This window comes from Musca domestica, unplaced genomic scaffold, assembly GCF_030504385.1.
Source record: "Musca domestica strain aabys unplaced genomic scaffold, Musca_domestica.polishedcontigs.V.1.1 19, whole genome shotgun sequence".
In the NCBI taxonomy this organism is placed as follows: Eukaryota; Metazoa; Arthropoda; class Insecta; order Diptera; family Muscidae; genus Musca; species Musca domestica.
Window position 1 is genome coordinate 6,469,304 of NW_026712245.1, and position 25,750 is coordinate 6,495,053.

At 37.0% G+C, this 25,750-nt stretch overlaps 7 protein-coding genes across 9 annotated transcripts; 3 read left to right on the forward strand and 4 right to left on the reverse strand.

Moving 5' to 3' along the window:
• The first annotated feature begins 291 nt into the window (after nucleotides 1-291).
• LOC101898137 (RWD domain-containing protein 4) lies at nucleotides 292-1,286 on the forward strand. Its single transcript, XM_005181624.4, has 2 exons — nucleotides 292-666; nucleotides 733-1,286. The coding sequence occupies exons 1-2, from the start codon at nucleotides 449-451 to the stop codon at nucleotides 1,142-1,144; spliced, it is 630 nt and encodes a 209-aa protein (XP_005181681.2). The 5' UTR covers nucleotides 292-448; the 3' UTR covers nucleotides 1,145-1,286.
• Nucleotides 1,287-1,338: 52 nt separating this feature from the next.
• LOC131802038 (uncharacterized) lies at nucleotides 1,339-5,619 on the reverse strand. The gene is made up of 3 exons (XM_059121382.1): nucleotides 5,010-5,619; nucleotides 4,573-4,880; nucleotides 1,339-1,365 (listed from the first exon to the last, which is right to left on the reverse strand). Exons 1-3 carry the CDS (start codon nucleotides 5,617-5,619, stop codon nucleotides 1,339-1,341), a joined length of 945 nt encoding a protein of 314 aa, XP_058977365.1.
• A 2,185-nt stretch (nucleotides 5,620-7,804) lies between these two features.
• Nucleotides 7,805-9,874, forward strand: LOC101900722 (H/ACA ribonucleoprotein complex non-core subunit NAF1). 2 transcript variants are annotated; one of them, XM_011293423.3, is made up of 2 exons: nucleotides 7,805-7,972; nucleotides 8,035-9,874. In XM_011293423.3, exons 1-2 carry the CDS (start codon nucleotides 7,912-7,914, stop codon nucleotides 9,789-9,791), a joined length of 1,818 nt encoding a protein of 605 aa, XP_011291725.2. In that variant the 5' UTR covers nucleotides 7,805-7,911; the 3' UTR covers nucleotides 9,792-9,874. The 2 variants fall into 2 exon arrangements, with proteins under 2 accessions (XP_011291725.2, XP_005181698.2); XM_005181641.4 differs by having other exon boundaries at nucleotides 7,806-7,972; nucleotides 8,032-9,874.
• Nucleotides 9,875-10,238: 364 nt separating this feature from the next.
• On the reverse strand, nucleotides 10,239-12,356 carry LOC101897850 (protein phosphatase 1F). Its single transcript, XM_059121193.1, has one exon. The coding sequence runs from the start codon at nucleotides 12,226-12,228 to the stop codon at nucleotides 10,771-10,773; it is 1,458 nt and encodes a 485-aa protein (XP_058977176.1). The 5' UTR covers nucleotides 12,229-12,356; the 3' UTR covers nucleotides 10,239-10,770.
• A 1,437-nt stretch (nucleotides 12,357-13,793) lies between these two features.
• LOC101897679 (RUS family member 1) lies at nucleotides 13,794-19,063 on the reverse strand. Of its 2 annotated transcripts, XR_002194407.2 has the most exons (8): nucleotides 18,164-19,063; nucleotides 17,915-18,097; nucleotides 17,544-17,843; nucleotides 17,329-17,479; nucleotides 17,062-17,218; nucleotides 16,661-16,994; nucleotides 16,461-16,576; nucleotides 13,794-15,339 (listed from the first exon to the last, which is right to left on the reverse strand). XR_002194407.2 is itself a non-coding variant. In XM_005181621.4 (7 exons), exons 1-7 carry the CDS (start codon nucleotides 18,228-18,230, stop codon nucleotides 16,515-16,517), a joined length of 1,254 nt encoding a protein of 417 aa, XP_005181678.1. In that variant the 5' UTR covers nucleotides 18,231-19,063; the 3' UTR covers nucleotides 13,794-16,514. The 2 variants fall into 2 exon arrangements, 1 of the variants encoding a protein (XP_005181678.1); XM_005181621.4 differs by having other exon boundaries at nucleotides 13,794-16,576.
• A 1,275-nt stretch (nucleotides 19,064-20,338) lies between these two features.
• On the forward strand, nucleotides 20,339-21,730 carry LOC101900546 (uncharacterized). The gene is made up of 5 exons (XM_005181640.3): nucleotides 20,339-20,503; nucleotides 20,567-20,733; nucleotides 21,053-21,180; nucleotides 21,241-21,432; nucleotides 21,494-21,730. Exons 1-5 carry the CDS (start codon nucleotides 20,384-20,386, stop codon nucleotides 21,589-21,591), a joined length of 705 nt encoding a protein of 234 aa, XP_005181697.3. The 5' UTR covers nucleotides 20,339-20,383; the 3' UTR covers nucleotides 21,592-21,730.
• A 1,144-nt stretch (nucleotides 21,731-22,874) lies between these two features.
• Nucleotides 22,875-24,058, reverse strand: LOC101900372 (venom allergen 5-like). Its single transcript, XM_020036113.2, has 5 exons — nucleotides 23,886-24,058; nucleotides 23,545-23,826; nucleotides 23,366-23,490; nucleotides 23,204-23,305; nucleotides 22,875-23,147 (listed from the first exon to the last, which is right to left on the reverse strand). The coding sequence occupies exons 1-5, from the start codon at nucleotides 24,024-24,026 to the stop codon at nucleotides 22,955-22,957; spliced, it is 843 nt and encodes a 280-aa protein (XP_019891672.2). The 5' UTR covers nucleotides 24,027-24,058; the 3' UTR covers nucleotides 22,875-22,954.
• Between the last annotated feature and the right edge of the window lie 1,692 nt (nucleotides 24,059-25,750).

The following is a 25,750-nucleotide window of genomic DNA, read 5'->3' on the forward strand; positions in this document are numbered from 1 at the left end:
CAAATAGATACTGGCTTGATACTCTAGCCACTGTTTAGAACTTTTCTGAGACAATTATTCAAATTGCAAATGAATAATGACGAAAATTTTGTCTATTACAGAGCAATTTGCTTCAATTGAAGTTTTAAAGTTCTATTCCGTTCATTCCAGAACGACTCCAAACGGTTCCCTCATTCATTCAGTGAACATCCCATCTGTTTCATAACGAAAATTGCGCTTCTACAACCCTTAACCTATCATTTCGGTCTTTAGATCTCTGCATTTAATCGTTGTTTTGTTTTGATTTCCATTCTTATTCTCTATTCCCGCTTTGTTTCTCTTTTCACGGCGGCGGTGTTCAAATGGAGCTTTGTAATCTGGGTGAATTCTTTCATCGCGTTTTTGCCTTTTTGATGTAACCAAACAAATCCCGCATAATTAATTAAATTTATTGCATGGAATTGAAGAAATGTCAGAAACATTAGAGCTACAAACCGATGAGCGGGAAGCCTTGCAGTCTATCTATGAAGGTGATGAGGCGTTTAAAGAAATCGATCCGACAACATTTCAGTACAAGTATGGTGAGGAAGACAACTTCAAATCGTTTCTGGTGGAAATTAAATGGGGCGAAAACTATCCAAATGAACTCCCAGCCATAAATATGGATACATTTTACAATAGAAATTTGTAAGTGCAATGTCAATGCTAACTATTTAGATCAAATAATATACTAATACCTAATATTCCTTACAGAATTCCTGCTGTCAAACAAAAAATCCAAGGTGTCCTCAAGGAAGAGGGCGAACAGTGGCTAGGCTGTGGTATGACATATACTTTATTCGAGTGCCTCAAAGAACGTTTAGATGAATTAACAAGTGAACAACCCGAACATGTGGCCACCCAATCAATCGACCTGGAAAAGGTTGGTGTTAGTGCAATTCAAATATCGGACAATACAGACACTCAAAAGAAGGAAGTAAAAAAGGAGCAACTAACCAAAGCACAGAAACGCCGACAATGGGAAAGAACTGACAACAAAGGTGAACGTCCTCGCGGTTGGAATTGGGTTGATATTGTTAAGCATTTATCACAAACTGGTTATAAAGAAGAACAAAAGGCAAACGCCGCGAATGCTGCCAATAATAGTCTTCCAGTGAGTGGTTGATTGTAAATGTATCATATAGATGATTTGAGTTTTAGTAAATACAGAACCGCTGCCTCTGGATATAATATAAGTTTTATACAAAAAATATCGTTTTTGTAAAATTCTCAGAAAATAAAATCATAAAAACAAATAATTGGATAAACAGAGGGATTTGAATACATATCCCACGAATATGTAATATCAAGGAGCAATGCTTATTGGCGAATACTGGGTGCGTAATACTGTGTAGATTTTGAGATGATGAAAACGCGGCATTACATTTAATCCATATTGTTACGTTCTTGGATTTTACTTAATCCCGTGTAGACGTTGTTTTATTTCCCAATACAGCTCGTACCAAATAAAACGCGGGTTCTTTCGGATTACGATTATTACAATGATTTTATTCACACAACTTTACTTGGCACTTTACTTTACTCGACGGTTTCAATTCGCGATCTGATTCATAACTGACTAACTGCCTTTCCATTTCCCCTATTTATATGAGCCTCGCCTGTCGCTACAGAAGTTTCTAGACGATCTGGTAACGCCTAGATTACGAACAATCTACCAATGCAACGAACACATACAAACTTACATTGAGTGAACAATAACAACAACACATACACAGGCGAGGGGGTAACAAAGAAAGAGGAATTAAGCGATCATCAATGATGACGTTTAACAAGAATTGTACGTCAGCAACAAAATAGAAAATGAAAGAGGAAATGGAAGGATGTAGAAAAATCTATACAGTAGTTGTTGTTGTGGAGTTATTCAAATAAACTGCGTAGTAGAAATTTACGTTACAATTCAAATTCTTAAATTAACGGAATTCATCTAAATTAACTTAAATCTAAAGTTATATTCGTAACATTGCCCCCCGCTTAAGCCTGTTCGTCCCGAATAGGCACAGTTCCCGTTCCGTAGGGGGTCAGCCGCTCCAAATGTACAACTTTCATCTTCAACCTGGGACTGTCGCTCCTCTGGATGCGATAAACGACGTCATTTATTTTCGTGACAATCTTGTAGGGTCCTTCCCAGTGCGTTTGTAATTTGGGGCATAGTCCTTTCTTTCGTTGTGGGTTGAACAATAGTACCAGTTGCCCTTCTTGAAACCCATCGGTATTTGCCGCTCGATCGTACCTTGCCTTCATGCGGTTGCTAACCATTTTTATTCGATGTCGGACTGCATCGTGGACTTTACTAAAAGAGTTTTGACTGTCTTCATCTTGGTTCACATCGTCGTTTGGGGTAGCACCGAATATCAAATCGCCAGGTAGCTTTAATTCATTTCCGAACAGAACTTTGGCTGGGGTCCGGGATGTGGAATCATGAATGGCCGATCTATAAGCCAGTAAAAACTTGGGAATATGCTCATCCCAGTCTCGTTGGCCACTGTCCACCACTTTCCGTAGATGTTCTTCCAAGGTGCGATTGAATCTTTCCACCATGCCATCTGATTGTGGATGTAGGGGCGTCGTTCTGGTTTTCTTGATTCCGTAGGAGTCACACATTTCCTTGAAGATCGCTGATTCAAAATTCCTCCCTTGATCGGAATGAACCTCAGATGGAACACCATAGCGACAAATCCAATTTCTGCTGAACACATCCACAATTGTCCTGGCTTCTTGATTTGGGATAGCATAAACCTCTGGCCATTTACTGAAGTAATCCATGACCACTAAGACATACCGGTTCCCAGAGTCGCTTGTTGGGAACGGTCCAGCTACATCCATTGCGATTCTTTCAAAAGGGGCTCCTGAATTATACTGCTGCATGTAGCCTCGACTCTTCCGTGTTGGACCTTTAGCTCTTATGCACCTTTCACAATTGGCGATCCAGTCGGCAATGGATTTTTGACAGCCGACCCAGTAGAATCTCTGCTTTACCTTTTCAGCGGTTTTTGCTATGCCAAGATGTCCTCCACTTGGCCCATCATGAAACTCCGACAAGACATCTCTTATTTTGGAGTCTGGGACGACGATCAAGTTCCGGTGAGATTTACCGTCCTCACTTTCCCATTTGCGATATAGGCAACCATCTATTATAAGTAGACTGTCCCACTGGGCCCAATAGGATTTTAAAAGAGGGCTTTCGGAGGTAATTTCTTTGCTACTAGGTCGTTTGCCCGTTTCTATGGCCGAAATTACTTTGCCCAGAATGGGATCTCTTCGTTGTTCCGTCGACCAATCTTCACCCGACTCAAATTGCAATAGTCGGACATCAACGATATTCTCTTTATTCTCAGCCTTTGAGCAGTGCTTGCATTCTACTTTGCATGGCCGACGAGACAGGGCATCAGCATTACCGTGTTTTCCGCCTTTTCTGTGCTCGATTCTGAAGTCATAACTCTGGAGCCTCTCGATCCAACGGGCTAGTTGACCTTCCGGATTCTTAAACTGCAGCAAACATTGGAGAGCAGCGTGGTCGGTCCTCAGCAGGAAATGCTGGCCATATAGGTATTTGTGGAAGTGTTTAACGCACTCAAGGACAGCAAGCAGCTCTCTCCTCGTCACACAGTAATTCCTCTCAGGTTTCGACAATGTCCGGCTGTAGTACCCGATGACTTTTTCCTGTCCGTCGATTTCCTGGGAAAGGACGCCACCGATGCCGCACGCACTTGCGTCTGTGTCCAGGACAAACTTGCCGCCAGGTATAGGGTATGCCAAAATGGGGGCTCTGCATAGCATGTCTTTGAGCTTTCTGAATGCCTCCTCCTGGTCGTTGCCCCACTGAAACCTCTGGCCTTTTTGCGTCAAACGGTGTAGACAGGCGGCGATGTTGGCAAAATTTTGGACAAATCGACGGTAGTATGTGCAGAGACCCAGAAAGCTTCGCAGCTCGTGGAGATTTCGGGGCTGCGGCCAATCTCTGACGGCTTGAATTTTCTCCTTATCCGTCGATATGCCCTCCGGCGTCACGTGGTGCCCCAGGAACTTCACCTCTCGTTGGAAGAGACTGCACTTCTTTGGGTTCAGCTTGAGGCCTGAAGACGAAAGCTGCTGTAGAACATCCTTTAAGTTCTTGATGTGTTCGTCGAAGTTGCGTCCCATGACTATGATGTCATCCAGGTATATGAGGCACGACTTCCACTGCAGCCCTTTTAACACACGCTCCATCAGCCTTTCAAATGTAGCCGGGGCGTTGCAGAGTCCGAATGGCATGACATTGAACTGCCAGAGACCCCCATTTACGCCAAACGCTGTTTTCTCCTTATCTTTCTCGGCGATCTCTACTTGCCAGTACCCACTCTGCAGGTCGAGGGTGGAGAACCATGACGTCACGGCTAATGTGTCCAATGTGTCGTCGATTCTTGGGAGCGGATAGCTGTCTTTCTTGGTGACATCATTCAACTTTCTGTAGTCCACACAAAATCGGGTGCTTCCGTCTTTCTTCTTGACCAAGACCACTGGGGAGCACCATGGACTTGACGATGGTTCTATTACACCACTCTTTTCCATTTCACTTATCAGCTTCTGAACCTCGTCTCTTTTTGCCAGGGGAACACTTCTTGGAGGCTGTTTAATGGGTCTCGCGTCTGCTGTATTGATTTCATGCTTCACCACTGATGTTCTTCCTTGGTGCTCTTTTGTCAACGCAAAGGTAGAGGCATATTTCCTTAATAGCTGCTTAGCCTTGTTCCTCTCGGAAGGTGATAATTGGTGTGTCCACTCTTTTATGTAGCCGTCGAGGTGCTTCTTCTCCATGGCAGCTGGCTTTTCGGTGCTAGTTTCCAAATTAACTACAGCTTCAGCTGGTGTGCATTGTCCAACATCGGAAAATTGGCAAATTTGCTCTTGCTTGTTTGACAGGTTCAAAACTCTAACAGGAATTAATCCGTCCTTGTTGCTTTTCACCAGGGCATTCGCTATTAGGATGTTACTGTTTCTGTTTTCTGCTGGTTCCACCACCCACAACTTCTCGGCTCCACAATCTCCATTCATTGGTACCCATATTATTGCTTCGGCACAGGGCGGTATTATCTCTGGATGGTTCGTGGTCAGACGTCTAATGGGTGTACTTTCATCGTAGCCCACGTTTAACGGAATTTCGACGTTAGACCAGGTCATCACACGTTCTTTCATATCCAGATTGATACCAAAGGCAATCATAAAATCTGCGCCTATTATCACTTCGTCTACGATATCGGCAACTATAAACTCGTAATTCTCCGATTTATTGGCAATAGTTAGTCTCAGGGTAATCTTGCCGTGTACTGCCGCGGGCTCCCCCGTTGCTGTGCGCAGTCTGACTCCATTAAGTTGCGTTATTTTTCCCTTTACCAGATCTGATCTTACGATGGACTTTGATGCGCCAGTATCTAACGTCAGAACTCGCTTATCACCATTGATGTACCCAGTTGTTGTTAGGTTGTGACTTTCCTGTTGTACTATTGCTATGGAGATTGTGGGGCCATCGTCGATGGGAGCCAGTTCATGCCCCGCTGGACTGGCTCGATTTAGTTTAGTTTCATTGGTGGACTGTTGGGCCATTCTTCTACCATCTTTCGTTGGAGGTGGTGACGATGACCTGGATCGTTTGCGCTTAGCTCTGCATTCGCGCGCAATATGACCTGCTTTATCGCAGTTGTAGCATCTAACCCTGGGCTTAGTCATCCCAACTAACTTTGTCTCTTCTATTACCCGCCTCATGGCATCTTCGATCGAGTTAACGAGAGATTTGGGTTCGCAACCTTCGGTCTCCAGTTGGCGAATCTTGTGGGTCTGGGGCTTAACAACTATTCTTGCCGTCTCTTGGGCAAGGGCAAACGACACAGTTTCGGAAAATGATGCTTTTGGTGACGCATATGTTGCATACTTAATCTCAGGGTCACGTATGCCATTCACAAAGGTTTCGATTTTCATACGGTCCAGCAATGGGTGATCCTCTCCTGGATACGTCATTAGCACCAAACGTTCCACCTCAGCTGCAAAGTCTTGTAACGTCTCGTTTGCCCTCTGTACTCTTCCCCTTAATTCCAAAAGGTAGATGTTTCGTTTATGTTCGCCACTGTACTTACGTTCCAGTGCAGCAATAATATCTTCATAGTTGTTTCTAGAAGCGACAGGAATACTCTGTATAACATCAGCAGCACTGCCCTTCAATGCCAGAAGTAGTGCAACCGCTTTGTCGCTGTCGTTCCACGAATTTCTAGAAGCCACTGTCTCGAACTGTAACTTGAGAACATTGAATGACGTAGAGCCGTCGAATACAGGAGGTTTGATTTTTAGTGTGTTATCAAGAACTCGCACCGGACCACCTTTGATTTCCAGTTCCGAAATTTTCTTCTCCAGATTTATAACCCTATGGTCGTGGGACAGAAATTTCTCGTCAACCGACTGCACTTTCTTATCCAACTCTTTAATTTGGACCTCCACGGTTTCCATTCTCCTTCCAATAACTTCTGTACTCGAGTTTCTCGTTCGTTATTCTTGAATTTTCTTCGAACCTTCTGAAATTTTCCTCAAACATTTTGGCTAGCATTTCTCTGAAATCGTCACCCCTGGCAGCTACTGACGAGACTTCCCCACCGTTGGATTCGCCCATTTCCGATAAATCCACTTCATCCTTACTGTCAAACTCATATGTATCGATGTTCATACCACGGCGCTCGAACTCATCCAACAGACGTTTTTGTAGTTCAGCCTTGTTGCCAGTAGAGGACAATTCCAATTTATTAAGTTCCTTCTTCAAGTCTTCCACTCGTAGATCCTTAAACTTCATCGTAGTATTATCGTAATCTCACTTCCGACACCAATTGTTACGTTCTTGGATTTTACTTAATCCCGTGTAGACGTTGTTTTATTTCCCAATACAGCTCGTACCAAATAAAACGCGGGTTCTTTCGGATTACGATTATTACAATGATTTTATTCACACAACTTTACTTGGCACTTTACTTTACTCGACGGTTTCAATTCGCGATCTGATTCATAACTGACTAACTGCCTTTCCATTTCCCCTATTTATATGAGCCTCGCCTGTCGCTACAGAAGTTTCTAGACGATCTGGTAACGCCTAGATTACGAACAATCTACCAATGCAACGAACACATACAAACTTACATTGAGTGAACAATAACAACAACACATACACAGGCGAGGGGGTAACAAAGAAAGAGGAATTAAGCGATCATCAATGATGACGTTTAACAAGAATTGTACGTCAGCAACAAAATAGAAAATGAAAGAGGAAATGGAAGGATGTAGAAAAATCTATACAGTAGTTGTTGTTGTGGAGTTATTCAAATAAACTGCGTAGTAGAAATTTACGTTACAATTCAAATTCTTAAATTAACGGAATTCATCTAAATTAACTTAAATCTAAAGTTATATTCGTAACAATATATTAACGGACCAAACGGAATGAGACTGTTGAGCTATTTTACGTCTAATATTATCATTAAACAAGAACAGGGTGTAGACTAGCATATCGATGCACAGCGTCTTCCTGTCCTTTCTTATATATAATATTTAACGGACTGAATAGTTCAACGCGATCATTCTGTTGGAACCTTAATCTCTCGTCAACGTGTCAATGGACCATTTATAAAAAAATATACCGATAACCATAGTCCAATCGGCCGATTAGAATAAATCGACTTAAAGATCCCTAGTTCAGTAGAACAAACATCTGTTGCGGCGTCTTGGCTTTTTCTTCAAGATGTGCTACCGCCGTCGAAAAATTCGCTCCGCTTTGTTGTCTGTTTAAGCACGTTGTTTTTTGTTTGTTTGGAAATACGTTATAAACTACAGGAACTACACGATTGGATGCTTAATTGGTAAATGATGGAAAATTCGGAAACCCAAGATAAATCCAAAGAAGTAGATTCTGGAAATCAGGCAGGTAATTTTAAGTTTAAATAAAAAAAAAACTCAAGAAAAATATAAAATATGTTATCTCAGTAGGTGGAGAAGAAAAACATGACAACCACGATACGGAAGAGGATGTAAAGAAACCTTGTGATCCAGTAACAATACTTAGCGTAGAAGTACTGTCTACTGGAACAGAAGTAGTGCCTGAAACTGATAATGGAACTAAACTTGGATCAGATGCTCAACCAATCAAAGAGCCTGTTGAACCATGTGCTTCTGACAATGTTGACACCCAAACACATGCAAATAATGAAGATGTAAATAAGGCGGTTGATGAGACTACAAAGAATAATGTGGATGAAAATACTGTAGAAGGACTAACTGAAAATATGGAAGAAGATATTACCAATTCAGCTAATCACAATGTTCCTTCTGATGAATCGAGTTCCAAAATTGTCTCCGAAGTTAGTGTTACTGAAACTTCTGAAGAAACCCAAGCCGAGAAAGAACCATCAGCCATCGAGAAAGAACCATCCGCTACAACATCTACCACTGGTTTGAGTCTGTTAGCCCAATATGCCTCTGGTAATGAAGATTCCGACACAGACTCCGTTGTGGAGGTACCATTGCCTGCGAATCAAGACTATCGTAATAAAGTTGTTGAAATTGATTCTGATACCGATTCAGATTCCAGTAGCAGTGATTCGGATGTTGAATGTTTTGAAAACTTGCGTAAGAAAATTGAAAAACGCATGGAAGTAGACGATGAGGACGAAGAAGATGAGGATGACGAAAACTCCAAAGGGGAAAACAGGCGAAAACCGAAACAGAAAATAAGAGCCAAGGGAGAACTATTACTGGAAGATCTACCGCCCATACACGAATTACAGATCACCGTGCCAGAAGACGAGTGCATAGAATTGGGAAAAATTCATTCAGTTGTCGATCAGTTGGTATTAGTAAGTGCCTTGCCAAATTCTGTTTTATTGGATTTGGACACTGTGTTGTTTTTGGACAAGGGACAACGTGTTTTGGGAGAAGTATTTGATGTATTGGGCCAGGTGGCAGATCCGTTGTATTGTGTACGTTTCAATACCAACAAGGATATTAATGAGAAAAATATAAAAGTTGGCGATACAGTGTATGTGGCCCCTAAGACACAGTACACACAATTTATTATATTATCAAGCCTAATGAATGTTAAAGGATCCGACGCTTCGTGGGAAAATGATATAGAACCACCGCCAAGATTTCTTGATTACTCTGATGACGAACAGGAACAATTGGCTAGGAGGCAATTGCGTAATCGTAACAAACCAACCGACTGTGATGATCCGGAAAAGAAAGCCCGTACTATGGAAACGGGGGATGAGGAGGAAGAACATTCATCTTCTGCATCTAGACCAAAGCATACAAGGCAACAAAGAAACCAAAACCGTAGAGGAGAATCAGGACAGGGATCAAATAATCAAAACTCATATAATCGTCCTCCCCGCCATCAATCTCCGTATCACCAACAACGCCATCAACAACAAATGAATCGGCCCAGCAACCATAATCCCAGTTCTTGGCATTCAAATTACTATCCCCAACAATACCCGGTACCACCACCAAATTATGGTTATGGTGGTGGTGGCTACCCACAAATGCCACCAGTACAAAATTATGCACCACCACCAATGTATCCAATGGGTTACCATGCACCTCCTCCACAGCCCCACATGCGACCCGTTTTAAATAATCCCGCTGGTCCGGTTCCACCACAAATGCATCCTGGTGTCTTTAGTATGCGTCCACCTACCATGGGTAATTTTGATGGACACCATCCTCCACCACCAGGCTCTCAATAATATACGAACATTATTTCGTAATTCTTTAGCTTTAAAATCTTGATCGCTTTCTATAAAATATGTTTAAGAATATACAAAGTAAACTTTGTCAACGTTTGATTAAAAAATCGGTAGGAAAATGGACTAATGGTCGGAGATGGATCTTTAGTAATTAGTTTGGAATCTAATTTCCTTTTAAAAGGGCATTATACTTTTTTCCTTGTAATAAAGAGTTATATGAAATAAAGTTATCAAGCGCGAGCATTTGGGGGAACAAACAAACAAGTGACTTATTTACATCGACAATAAAACACATGGCATATATTGTATTGATTTCAAAAAAACTGTATTTTTTGTTAAAAATATTTGAACTTTAATACATGGATATATGTATATATAGTTTTGTATTTAAAAAATTATTTTGTATGTTGTGTGTATAAATTGTTAGGAATTGTGGAACAGTTTTAATTTATTTTTTATTAGTTACAAAAATTGGATAGGTGTCGTCGTTGTATATATTGGATATTTGTTGCTTTTTTGTTGTAAACTTATTTATGTAGGCACAATAATTTGTTATTGAAGCTTTTTCTTTTGTTAACCTTTTTTTGAATTATGGAAATATTGGAGTACAAATTATACAACAGGCATTTTAAAGAACTAAGGCGCTATTGATGTATTATATAGCATTATAATACTAATAAATATTGCATTTATATCTACATTCGAATGCGGTTACAACGAAACGAATATGTGTACAAGGGAAGCTTGTCCGCGGTAACCATATTCAATTGTATTACACAAAAAACTACAAGATAAAACAATGGGTAAAATAGTAATTATTTTTCACAAAAAACTAATATACAACAAAACTGGGGTGGCGTTTTCTTAGCTTTGTGTGTAGGTGTGGATTTTTCCCTAATTGGTATTGGAAGTGATTGTGATAGATATTTTCTATACATTATGTTTCTATTCTTTTCGCTTTTGGTTAAAAAATATACATTTACGTGGACTTTTCCACTGATTTTAAATAGTTTTCTACGATATTTGAGCGATCTTTTAATAAAACCAACATCACAGTGATATTATCTTGCGAGTCACCTTTTTTAGCCAATTCTATCAATTGCTTGGGAATATCTTCCAATTGCTGTTGTTTATCGGCCAAAGATTTGTATGTACATTTAACAATATCCGTTTCGGCAACATGGTCCCACAGACCATCTGATCCCAGTATCAAAAAATCATGCGAGGACTGTAGTGGCACTTCTACAATATCTGGCTCTGCTATAACCGCCTTAACCGAATGATCGCCAATTGAGCGCGAAACATTAATAATTCCATTTACCCGCCACTGGCCATGCACAAAGACTACAGCACCCCCGGTCTCAATGGATTCTATGCGTTTCCGTTCATCCATTGAATCTGGCTTATGCGGCTTTACTAACTGCAGCGATACTGTGGGTGACACAAGCAAACAACGGGAATCACCTACCCAAGCAACATACAAGTGATTTGGCGACAAGTTACTATTATTGTATTTCAATAGGGCACAAACAGCTGTGGTACCACTTCCCAAAGACTTTTGAGCAAAATTCGAATCTGCCTTTAAGAAACTAGCCTCAAGTACATCCCGATAGAGATCGGTTTCTGTTTGGCAGACTGTACCAGTTTTCATTTCCTTCAAATGCTTTGCCACTAAAAACGGCATTTGGTTGGCAGCATATGTTGCCGCCAATGCACCCGAATGACCATCGAACACGCCAAAGAAGCTGTAGGGATTTTCCAGTTCGTATAATTCACCAAACCTTGGCAAACACACATGTCTATCTTCCATTTTTCGGGGTTTATTTTTTATTTGCATTGCAGCGCATTGTGGAATCTGTAAATTGGTGGATTTCCTCTTGAAATCCTGGCAATCGGCATATGTTTTTAAATCATCTTCCTTGGAGTTATCGGATAAGCGTATAAGTACTTTATCCAAATGTTGTCCTATGAATTTCTGTAACTTTAACAAATCAAAATATTTTATTCTAGCTTCTGTATCTGCAGAATTCTGTTGTTTGCCGGTTTCCATCAGATCCTCTCTTACTTTGGTATTATTCAATTCACATAGAATTTCTTTCTTTACCAATTGACTCAAGCCAATGCGAAAGTGTTCCGGACAGCTACACAACTTTTGCCAAACATATATGGCAACCTCCGCCTGTAGCTCATCAGCTTCATTCACCAGATAAGTTTCATTGTTGTTTCGTGTACGCAGCTCGCCAATACCGTTTCCAGCTACATTACTTGCCGCTGCGTTACCTGTACCAGCGCCTCCTCCTGTTTCGCCATTCGCCACAGCATCTTTTGTGACATCACGTATGAATGATTTCAACTCCGCAATATAGCCGCAATCTGAGGTGTTACAGCATTTTGTCATTTCATTTGTATTCGGTGCTGCTGCTGTATCTGAGGTCATTTCATTTGAATACTATTGCCGTCGCTTTTTTCTTTTCTTTTTGTGTGTTAGAATTTATCTAATTTCTTGTTGTTTACAAATCTGAATGTGTTATAATCTATTGGCATTTTCTCACAAAACAAAATTTCTTTGAATGACGACCACCGAACAAACATTCACAGGTAACTGATAACACAAAAACATCAAGTACGAGCTGATAAAATCAGCTGTTAGGTATGTTGAAAAAAGTACACAGCTGTTCAGAGATGGGAAGTAATGTGATACAAACTAAATTATTGACAAGATACATTTAAACATTCATGGATAACCTGATAACACAATTACGTTAAATATGAGTTAACAACTTCAGGTGTTAGATATGTTGAAAACAAATATTGTATCCGTGGTACAATAGGAGATATAACATCTTCGTAAAACTGCAGAAATACAGCTCTGAGGCTATGCCCGCTTCCTGTCAGACTCATTCAAAATTATATACAACAAGATGTTTTCATTTTTTTTCATATTTTTTCTCATTTTTAGAATGAATTAAATAGCGCGAAAAATGAATGCCTGGATTTTTTCTCTCCAAAATATGATCCAAACACTTCAATCTTTCAATTTTATGACTAAACTGGTTAATAGCTTTAAAGAGCGATCCGCGATGTACGTGTCTTCTAATCATTGGTTTTGGAAATATTTTGTTTTAATTTTTTCGAAACAATAAATATATATACAAAATTGGCAGAATTCGGGCACACTTAGTAAAAAATTGTAATCCGCTGGTAGCTCTACCTTACCTTTTTATTGTACGATGATTGTACCCAGCTCTTCAGATCTTGGAAGTGCTTTAAAACAAACCGAACATTTTACCACAACCATTTACACATCATTAAGAATAAAATCAATGGATTTAATCCATGGTAAAAGAATATAGGTAGATGCATCAACGCTTGGGAACATGGATATGTCAAAATTGTTAAAATGTTTTGTCAAAAATAAGTAGAGTTTTATACGTTTTCTAATACAACCCCAATCGGAGCTTGTTTTGATATGCATTTTTCAACAATTTTTCATTCAACATTTTTAATTTCAAAGTCGGTTTGACAGTTCATTGTCCCAGCAGCTGCGTCGATGCGTCTACCTGTATTTTTCTACCATGGATTTAATCCCTCCGAAAACATTCACAGATAACTGATAACACAAAAATACCAAATATAAAATCAGCTATTATACTATGTTCTCAATGCACTTTCAATCATGTTTTTCGCTTTCAGAATTAGGTACAAGATTTAACCCGTTTTTACGGCACGATTCCTAATTCATAGTAAAATAATTCCTTTTTTCAAAAACTTTGTTTGTTGATTTTAAAGGGAATTTATACGAAAATACATGAATTTTATTTTTTTAATGTTAATTATGAGATTACCTTTTCATATTCCACATTTAAAAGACCACACCATTGAATTTGTTCGTTTAAAAGTTTTATTGTTTTACTATTTTGTCTTCAAATTAAAATGCTAAAATTATATAGAATATATTTTGACTATTTAGTGCTAAAAACAGACTGAATATCACCATGAAGCTTATTTTTTTGATAAATTGAATAAAGACTGGCTACAATAACATTAGAAGTTGTGCAAACTGAATTATAAGAATAATACAACAAATGGACACACATTTTTAGTTTTGACGAACACAACTGGCTTGAGATGACACCGATTTGAGAGCCTTCCAAGATGCATAATTTTATTTTTTATACTAAATCGAAATGTAGCATATAAAGCGAGACATTTTTCGTCTTGCAAGGGCACCTAATGCTCAGGAACCGCCAAAGCTTATGAAATATTTATCAAATGTTTTAAATAAAATGCATTGATATATTTTTGTTCTCCCCGAGTTTTACAAGAAAAAATAAAATTAAAGAAGTATTTTCAAATGAGAGGCTCTCAACCCCATATCATCTCAATGGGAGATTCTACAAGAAATTATTTTCATTCTACACTAACACATTCCAATACAAAGCAAGAATTTAATATCGATTTTTGACTAACTTCTGGAAGCACATTAGGTGTTATTCTTGTTTTTTTTTGTCTTTTTGAACCATAGTTAAAATTGTAATTATTGCAATGTTGATAAATGTACAGACATAAATATTTATATAATTAATCTAATAAGCTCTTTTGATATACACACGGTTAATGGGCGAAGATAAAATTAATTTAGATTCGTTGCTTTCAAAATGAATGGAATAGAATTTTGTTATTTGTTTAATATACTTGTTCTCTATATGTTGTCTGCGAAACGCTAAACTGAGTTACCGATGATTACAAGCACATGTGGCGACAATTTGCCAACAATAATTGATGTTCGGCATTGGCATATTGAAAAGGATAAAATATTGACAGGTACTTTTTAAATTTGATATGAGAGAGAGAGGGAGAAGGAAACATTTTGGATAGCTAAGAAAAATACGGTTTTGGTTTGTTTCTAGAAGATACAACTTTTAAACAATTATTGTCGTTTATTATTAATGCAATTGCCGCCATTATTGTTTGTATGTATATATGGTAAAATTTGAATATGTTTGGTGTTATTATCCATAAAGTTTTTGTAATGTTTTATTGGGTTACTAGAACTAAAGTTTAATTACTAAATATTTTATGACTTTTTCTTTTTTTATTTCAAAAAATGTTTTTTTTTTCTCAAAATTTTTGTATGTAAGTAGTATTCGTGTATGTATGTGTAAATTCGGGATATATTAAAATAGGGAATCTTTAAAAGTGTATATATAGTTTTGGTTAATTCAAAAGTCTACTCCAAAATTTTTTTTCAATGAGATTCATGTTTGTTGTTCATTAGTCATATGTATGTTTTTGGAGAGCTAGAATATAGCATCACCCTCCAAAATCTACAAACTAGATATATATACTATTAATTCTAAATATACATTTGTGGTATTGCTTAGATTATTCAAGAATTCATTATTATTTCTGGGCTAAATGGTAATTACATTATTCTATACGAAATTATTTCGATAAATTGCTTTAAAAATGACACGCTTAGTTGTAATATACAATTAGAATAAGAATAATTTAAGGCAGAAATGTCGCTTATAAATAGACAACTAATCTAAATTGAAATAAAAAAAAAACAAAGTAACAAAAAAATTTACTAAGGCAAAAAAAAATGTATGAATCTACCAAACTCTAATTAGCTGTTGATGAATAGATATGTTTATTTAGATTGTTTTTGAGCTAAGAAAAAAAATATAAAATCCAAAAAATTTCAAGGAAACGAAAGTAAAATTTAGAAAGATGAAAATACTGCAACCAACTTCAGAATGCTGTCATTTCTAAGCCACTCGCCCGACAGCTGTTAAAATTATTCCAGTGACAGCTCATTATATTGTTTACAAGCGTACATTTCATGCATTTTGCTGAGACTTTTCAAGAAAAAAAGTTATTCGTGATGTAATTCAAGTGTGATAGTGTGATTTTTTTATATTTGGCTGGGAAACCAAAAGTGGCTATCCTTAGAGCACTCCAGCCTTTAAATGTGAATAGATCTTTTGTGTCTCGTACCATCGCTATCGTTACTGGTTCGAAAAGTAAAGCATGGCTCGTGAGCTGAACATATCGCAATATTCCATTTGGCAAATATTGAAAAATGAGCTTGGGGTAAAGCCATTGAAATTCCAAAAAGTGCAAGAACTTACACCGCAACAGAAAGAAAATAGACTCAAAAGAGCTAAAGAGTGGCTTCGCTTGGCCGAAAGTAGTGAACTGCCAAATTAGGTTTAGTGGTCTCCAATGAGAAAAAAATTCGTTGTTCAGCAGTTTGTAAACAAACAAAATTATCGTGTTTACTTGCCTAAGAAGTCAGCTCAAAATGTGGACCTTCGGTTGGCCACCAGTATTGAGTAGAATACGATCAAGCTCTGTCGATAAAGAAAAAGGACTTGTTTCGCGCCAATAAAAAACGTGAAGTGATTTTTTCGAGAATGTGTTCTGCTTATTGAAATTAAAAAATGTCAAGGTTGATATACCGTTAAAGCCTTCAAAATACCTATCAATTTGGTCTTGCCATCCCAACATTTGGAACAATCAAAATATAGGAACTCTATAAAAACCCAGTGATAAGCCCATCAAATTAACATATTGACCAATTTCAATAACAACTCAACCTTTTCCTATATATATATAAAATTATAATATGAAACAAAAACATTAACCAGAACATAAGACTGTTACCTTTTCTGTGGCGTTAACATACCTTTCAGTTCTTGAAGATATTAGAACTAATATTTAAGCTTTCCAATTTAGACGATACTCATCCACCATTAATAAATGTTGTGTTGTAACCCAACCTGGAAAGAGAACAAAATATTATATTTATATTTTTTTATTAATTCCCAATCTGCAAAATAAAATCTGTTATCTTTCAAATATACCTTCTTGCTGGGCCATATTATGAAACTCTTGCCACTTATTTTGTATATCCCAATACTTCTCTTTGATTTGATTGCGATCTTGTAGATAGGAAACCGCAAAGAAATATGCCTTGAGAACATCCTGAGCCGTTGTATTAAAGTGCAAATAAACACCAAGGAATTTTTTACTCTCGGCAATGATAAAATGTTCATGAGGATCAAATGAGGAGACAATATTATCAACAATATGACTATGTTGATATTCATCAACCAAGTGTTTAATCGAAAGGCCCAAACGAATGTTCAAAGACACCGATACCGTTTGACCCAGAGTAACACGTTCCAGTTTGTTGACCTTTTAATTAAAAAAAAAACATATTTTTAAAACAAAATTTCTCAAATTTGGATTTATCTTAACTTACTTGTTGTGGTGTTAGCATGCGCCCTGATCTAAAGAATTCCTCCAAAGTTATTAAATATCTCGATTCATTGAAGGTCCTCAGACATATGGCTTTAACGGCTTTTAAATTGGCATAAAGATGTAGCAGAATTACAACTGCAAACACGCCATACAAGACCCTAAAAAGAATGCATTAAATAAATGTAGTAAGTAACAGGACTCAAATACGAAGAAAAAAGCCTTTATATTCTTTATTCAAAATATAAAAGGAGAAATTGGCTTTACTTACCCCGGTGTTTTTATAATAGTTAATAAATATAGGCCCACAAATGAAGCAACTAAATTAACACATGTCTCTTGGGAACTGTCCTTTGAGTTGACATCTGCCAAATTGCCACGCACAGCATGATGTTGTGTCAGGGCCGCCCTAGTTGCTCCACCTTAAATGTAATATTTTATCATTAAGATATAGAAGCGAGTTGATTATAGCTCCGTCACACGTACCAGCCACACCAACGATAGATTTCAGTACAGTGGTGCCACACAATATTTGTGTACTTAAATGGGGATATTTTGGAAGCACATATATCTCAATACCCATAGCCAGATCATTTAAAAAATCTGCACGTAAACGCCATTTTTTGCTGTCGATATCCAGTTGAGCTCCCTTCCACCAAGAGAATAAAATGCGACCCAAATGCCCGCTGCCTTCTTTTAATATCCATGCCACAGTGGCTGAATAGGCGTTGATGTTTTCATTTCCCACTCCCAAACCTTTTAGGATGGCATGTGTGCAAAGCGTACCTAAAACAAATAAGAAAGTCAGAAATATTGACCTTATTCCACATTTCAAATTTCCTTGTCCTACTACATACCACATATTGTACTGCAGAAAGCTTGGACAGTATCCCAAATTTGATATGAGGCATAGTCATCACTAACACTGTCGGGATAACCTTTAGGCAGAAAGATTTGTTGAAACAAACGAAATAGGAAGAATTTCTCATGTATAACCAGCTTATCACTTTTCAGCGGAACACGAACGATGGTTTTTTGGTCTAGAAAATAAGAACACCAATTTATATTCGAAATCCAAAAAAATATTCTTCATTATTCTAACTCACCTGCCGGAGTAACATAGATTATCTCTTCACCTTTGGTGCCATATTGTTCACGAAAATGTATTCTCATGGCTGTTAGTGTATATTAATCAATTGAACTAATGACCTGGGTTGGTAGAATATCATGAAACAAAACACCTTGCAGTTTAGCAGAAATAATTCTAATTGTTTTTATGCGTGGCACTTTGCTTTGCTCGTTGCTGCTGCTTCACGTACTTTGGTTTGTTTATATTTTTCAACTTGTACCACCCCTAGCGACCTCTAACGAGCAATTGGTCACTCACAACAAGGCAATCAAAATGTGAGTCTCCTTTTTTACGCCCTCACCTTTGGCCTTTTTTAATCGATGTCAAAGTAGGTTTTGGTTGCCAAATAGTTTCTTAATTTTGGTAATTATCCTTATGGTGTTGTCTTATTTATGACTTTTTGTTTGTGTCCATTCACTTCACCCCAAATAGAATTACAACGGAGAGGTTGTTTATTTTGTGTTGGTATGTATGCATGTGTATGACGACTTTTGGTTGTTTGTGGGGGTTGGGTGTGCTGACTGGCAAAGGAAAAAATCCGATATCCTTTAAATAGGAAACTTTTTCACTTAAATACTAATAGAAAATCACAATTATTCGAGAAGTTGTAATTGACTTGTAGTTTGTACACTATTCACGCTTATTTAATAAAATAACTACAATAGCTTATTATATGTAAAAATATAAAAATCGCCTTAAAATAGAGCCGAGTCTTAATAGCCACTGAGCTTAGCTGAAGATAATTAGTATTATTTTCTAGAATATTGTTCAGTTCAATTCTATTGGTCAAATTATTATTATTAATTAATTATTGTTTTAAATAACTTTTAATTTCACTTATTTTTGTCTCAAAACAATGCTCCTTCATCGAAAGAAAACTAAAGGACATTCACTGAAATGGAACAACAATAACTCAACCGGGATTGATAACACAATGTTCAATTGCATCGTTCACCAAAAGGAACGAATTCCCGCTATTAAATTTCTTTGCTTGATGAACTTGATGTATAAAAATATTTTAGTTATGCTTCTTCTTTAGTTGGGGAACTTTTTAAGAATTCATTTATTTATTTAAAAACAATTCATTTTTTCTTCAAAAACTATTTTGGAATTGAAAAAGGAATTATAGTTATGAAGTGGTTGTCCAGAAGCCAAGTAGTTCAAAGGAAATGTTCATTTAATGAAACTATGAGAGCTAGAACCAGATTCTTGAGGAACTCAGCATTTAACCCATTGCTTGAAAAAAGACAACATTTTCAGTTGGAAGCATTTAAAGTTGATATATTTATAAGAGAGTTAGAAAAAAAATTGTCAATAAAAACGTGGAGAAACAAAAGTCTTTGAAAGAGAAAGAGGCTGCCATGAGAAAAATGATTATTTGGAAGGGGGAAATTCCATCCCTGAACATGGAATGAAAACATATTACAATACAGGGTGCCGCAGAGAAAACATTTTTCATAACAAGGTTGTTTTTTAAAAACCGGATCTGTGCGAGCACTGCAGAATCCGTTTCTTAAGTAACACTTCCGCCTTGGACTTAGAATTAAGTCCATCTAGAGTGTATGTACAGTGTATAGGAAATCAAGTTTTTCCATAATATGGCTATATAAAGAATTCCAAATCGGGTTTCATGCTACATCCGATCATAAGTATCTTCACCCATTACTTTTTGGCTTTAATATCATTTTTGGGAATAAATAATTGTTTTAAAATTTGGATTTACTGCTTATAAAAACTGTTGTTATCAAATGTTCGAGATTTTTTCACTATAAAGTATTTAACATACAATATTATTTAATTCCTTGATTCAAATATTTCCAACATAATGTAAAAAGGGGTCAAATCTTTTGCCAACGACATTCATAGAAAATGGGTCCATTGTTTATTTTTGCGCCATGCTTTAAAATGCATGCACCTTTTTTAGCAATATCCAGCTAGTCATTACTGGAACCAAATGCACCACACATAGACACCCCAAAATCTATATAAGTACATACATATCTTTTCATGAATGAAACAAAAAAATACAATAAATGTTTGCTTTATGTTGCATACAAAAGCTTCATTCATTCCAAAGACAGGCCATTCAGAGTGTTGTCCTTTAAAAAAGGCCAATCTTGGCTGAATGATTTTAGTCTGTGGCATTCAGTCCCCTTCTAAACATCGAAAAATAAAATCACTTTGCTATTTCAATATTATGGCAATGGCCAATGTTTACGGTTATCATTATGAAAGCTATCGAAATTCTATGGTTATAGCACATCGTCTGTCCATATATGTTCCCAATATATTTCTACCAACCAAAAATCCACAAAAGGTAATCAATGGAGGACGGAATAAGATATGATAATTATAATAAATTAGATATGAAATATTTTAGCTCATAATGGATTTAAACTTACATTTGACCATATTTCGGGACATGCTGATCCATGTTGGCCAATCAAAAGATAATCCTGAATTACGTGAAAGAATTCGAAAATATCGTCATATATGTTTGGAAGAATCCAAACATGCCAATGAAGTAATAGTTGATTTGATGAAAAGGTTTGTAAATGGAAGCCAATTTTTTAAGGTTGTGGTAAAAAGTTTTGCTGTTATCATGTCTGATTTTTTAAATTTAAAAAAAAAATTGTCGAAATAATTTTCTACATTTTTTACATGCAGTTTTTAGGGGCCTGTTTATGCGTGTCGATACAAAAGTGAATGCTAAAAAGTACCAACATTCCAATCACAATTTTGCAAAACATCCGTGAAATTGGTGTTTTCTTTCGAATCCATTTCTGCACCAACAAACAATAAATATACGGCATTACGAGAATTCGTTTTTTATAGAGAATTGTTTTCCGTTCATCTCGTTTTTCAGCTCTACCGAGGATGTGGATACTTCACATGCCGTACTACTTTGCCAATTACTGGAATTATTTTCCAACGAACTATATAAGTGTTATCGTCTCATACAAATTATACCCATGGACATGAGTAAGTTGTATGGTAAGTTTTCGTAACAGTAGATGTAAAATTAATATAATTAACTAAAAAAAATTGTTTTAGAAAATCGCTCTAGGCCGACAAATTTTGGTAATGTGCTGGGTCAGTTACTTTTATGCAAGCAAATAGCTCCAGATTTTAATCAAGAGGAGTTATCCAGTATCACCAATGCCATAGAAGATATTAAGATGTTAACAAAAGATTTACAAAAGTATGAACCAGCAACAGATGGCCAAGGCAATGGGGATTTGATGGGTAAATAAAAGTTTCAAGATTATAAAAATTTTTTTAAATGTACGCCTTATTTTAATTTCAGATCCCCACAAATCATTGCAGTACTTAATACGAAATGATCGGAGGCCTAGTAAACGCAATTGCTTGCTTTGTTGTGGATCGAGTCCAAAATATGTTTGATTATATACAACAAACTAATTGGGCAGGGTATATAATCTGCTCTGAAGTCGTCATCGCCTTGATGAACGTAGCGTAGAAAATTGTTTTGAAAATCCGAGATTATAGATCATAGTTTGTTAAGCCCCTTAGCGAAACTTATGCAAGCATTGAGATTCTGTTGTTAGGGCTCATCTTAAATGCATATTCTCTTGTCTTGACATAAAGTAACAGTCTATTCTTCCTCATACAACCTGCAGTAATGGAATCACAACCAAGGACTATATATTTCAGTTATTTTGGGCCGAATGTTGCAATAATTAATACAAAACCCCTTTTTTCATAGTCCATCGAGCTTATATCTGATATCCATCTTAAATTCGGTCTTTGATTTAACCTTGAATCGTCTAAAAGGTATGGGCAGGGAGGGTATCATTGAATTTTATTTTAAAAATGCGTGCACCGTGATGAAAGTTCATCGAACATTTCTGAAATCTTATAGGCAGCTCATATTTGCTTCAAAGGCTACGTAAACAAGCAGAATTGTCACTTTTAGGGTGTATATCAGCCAGAAGTACTGCAAAGGTCACAGTTTGCTGCGTTTTGTAGACGGGCGGGACCGTACTTCTTTAAAAATGCAAATCGTAAGGCAAGTTTAAATGGTGACCGCTACCGTGAGATGATATCCAGCTTCAACAAGACGGTGTCACATGCTACACAGCAGGCTTAACACAGGACAGGATTTCACATTCGGAACCTGTCAATAGTCTGCCTAGATCTTGTGATTTAACGCCTTAAGACTATTTTTGTGGGACTATGATAAATCCGATATCTATAGAGATGAGGCCGCTTCAATTGACAAAAGACAACATTCACCTCTCCCTTCATGTTGCAATGATTCGGAACTCAACACAAACGAATATTATTTTTTTTTTCCAGAGCTAATCTGTATTTCAGAACGAAATCGTTTGGATTTGGGATGATTCGATGACATTTAGATCTGCTTAACTATTAACTATAGTTACTGTTCGTTGTTGTTTTATGTAGTCAACTACGTTGTAGAAAGCTTCGCTTACCAGCGAGTTGTTGGTCTTAATTATTGGTTCCAAATGTAACCTTTTTTCTAAGGCTTGCAACAGAAAGAGTCTCTTTTGGCACCAGACTAGAGTTCGTAGGCCAATGTTATCTCTCTCTCAATGGTAGGCTGTAAAAACTTCGCTAATATTTCTTGGAAAAGCTATGACATTTTCTGGATCGTAGATGAAGCTCCTTGATTCCTGGAAATTTACACTGAGATAATTTGTGAATTCACATTCAAAAAAATTAGACGAGGCAATATTTATTTTTTAAAACACACAATTGTAGACCAGCCGATACGAAAAATCATTTATTTTTTCGGATCGAAAATTTCGCCGGTATTACCACACAAATGTTCATACACCAGACTTTTGCCAACTCCCCAGTCGGAGCATTGAGATGCTGATTGTTGTGGGTCCGTTTTGTAAATAAAGCTATTCAAAATGTTTGTGCCATCATAATTACACGCCAAATAATAACACCAAGGATATGTTTTGTCCGCACTATAATGTTCAATATTAGGAAAGAGGACTTCCAAATAATATATCAGTATTCTTACCTGGGAGCTTTACAATTTGCACCAATAGAAATTGCACAACCCAAACGCGATGTACGATCATTTACCATGGCCGTGAAATGACCGACTTTGGCATTTTTAATCCTACGTAAATAATATCGATAATAAATATTTACCAAAAGAGAGAAAACTTTGGTAGCTTACGCTGTATTATACTCGGCTGCCATGGCCACAGGATCTGGGACCATATTCTTCTCCATATACATTTCATGTAGGGATTCATTTAACATTTCAATGATTGGTATGGAGCAGACAGTACCTTTCCAACCCTAAATAATAAAAAGCATTAACAAATATTGAAAGGAGCAAAGAATCTTTCCAACCAAATTTTGTCCAGCATTTGGAAACCGTTGTGTTGCCCGACACTTGTCGTGACCCATGCGCGTTTGAGCCGTATGAATGTGTGCTACATACATTAATTCATTGTCCCATATCAATTCACGCATCCGCGAGGCTTTGGGGAATTTATCGCTCGTACCCTCTTTGACTTCTTCACCGCTGGCCACACGGTTACGATAATCATTATGAATGTGCATAAAAATCCTCTTGATTTTCTTGGTTATTGGCACATGACCTTTGAACTCATTTGAAATCATGCTGACTTTCTGCAATACATTTGGAATAAGTTGTTTATCGAATTTGATTCTTCAACCATTTTACTTACATCGTCGAAAGCTTGAGATGGATCACAGACGGTGTGAATTTTAGGGGACTCACACAATTTCTCATGGATGCCGGGTTTACAATATTCCCAAGCGTTGGAGGTAATGAAAAGGCCAAATACAATGGGAAAATGGAGGAGCATTTTCTATGAAAACTAAAATAAATAAAATATAGAAAAAATGTTAGAAATAAAACGAACGCATGTGTTCTAAAGTCTCAGCCTAAAGTAATTTAGAGCCGTGACACCTCGCAAAGTTTTGGACAACAGGAGTGACGTAGATGGCCGACGACTCGCGTGAATCTTCGATCAAGAATTAAACAGAGTTAGTATATCTTGACCAAAAAGTATTTGATACATTTTACCACGCCACGCTGTCTGAGGATATAGGGGGAAATACCCTCCGGTCAAGTTTGAAACAAAAAGACAAAACGCCTTCGAGTGAAACAGGGTGTTATCCAAGGTAGGGAGAACTGTTTACCTTTTCTGGAACCATTCAGACGGCTTGGAGATCGTAACTTATACGGATGATTGTACGATCGTGGCGCCGGACACAGGTGTTGATGACACATGTGTACAGGGTGAGATAAAAAAAACTGCAACCAATTTCACACTGCTGTCATTTCAAAGCCACTCTTCCGACATCAGTTAGAATTATTCCAATGAAAGTTTATTATATTGTTTACAAGCGTACAAAATCATTATGGTGAGGAATTTTCCAGAAAAAAGTGATTCGTGATGGAATTCAATCGTGTCATGAGTATGGGATTGTCAGCAATATGGACAATTATCCATGCCAACTATATACAATAGAATATCATCTAGTCCCCACCTCATATAACACCAATAACCAGTGAAGAAAGTCTTAAAGTCGAGCGGAGCCGACTTTATGATACCCTACACCACCTTGCTAATTAAGTAGAGCTCCACATAACAATTAAAAGTTTTAATGGGAGAATTCAATCATACACGCTATGATTATAATTATAATTTAAAGTTCAAAGGGCTAAATATGCCGAAGCATTTGTATCTTTTAAATTCGGAATTGTATTGCCCATTTGGTGCAAAATCAATTTGAAATCAGATAAAGATATATATGGGAGCTATATCCAAATCTGAACCGATCTCGATAAAATTTAGCAAAGATATTTCTGAGCTGTATTTGATATATTTCCCTGAATATCGTTGTTACGGAGTGCATATTACGGATGTGGGTAACAAATATAACAAATCGGATGAACAATATATATGGGAGCTATAGCTATATCTGAACCGATTTCGAACAAATTTCGCATACATATTTTCAGGCCTAATTTGGGTGTATATGCAAAATTCCATACACTTTGGGCTGATATTACACGTTTGGTGCACAATAAAAGGCAAATCGGACGAAAATATATATGGGAGCTATATCTAAATTTTGATCGATTATCTCCAATTTCAATAGGGTTCGCCCTTGGGCCAAACAAAAGATCTTTGCAAAATTTCATCTGGATCGGGCAATAAATGTGACCTGTACTTTGTTTACAAAAATACATGGACAGACGGACGGACGGACATGCATAAATCGACTCAGAATGTGATTCTATGAAGATCATCAAAAGGAACTATGGGTCTATGTCGTTTCCTTCTGCCTGTTACAAACAAATGCACAAAGACATAATACCCTGACCACCTTGTGGTGTAGGGTATAAAAAAAAACACATTTGCCCATTTAATTTTTAAGTGGTTTATTTAAAAAAGAAATTAATTTAATAATAAATTGTTGCTTTTTTGGGGTGTTTGTGGAGTTGGAAAAATAAATCACATAAATATTGTATTTTTAATGACTGTAAAAAAATAAGAAATCAAATTAACAGATTTGTTTT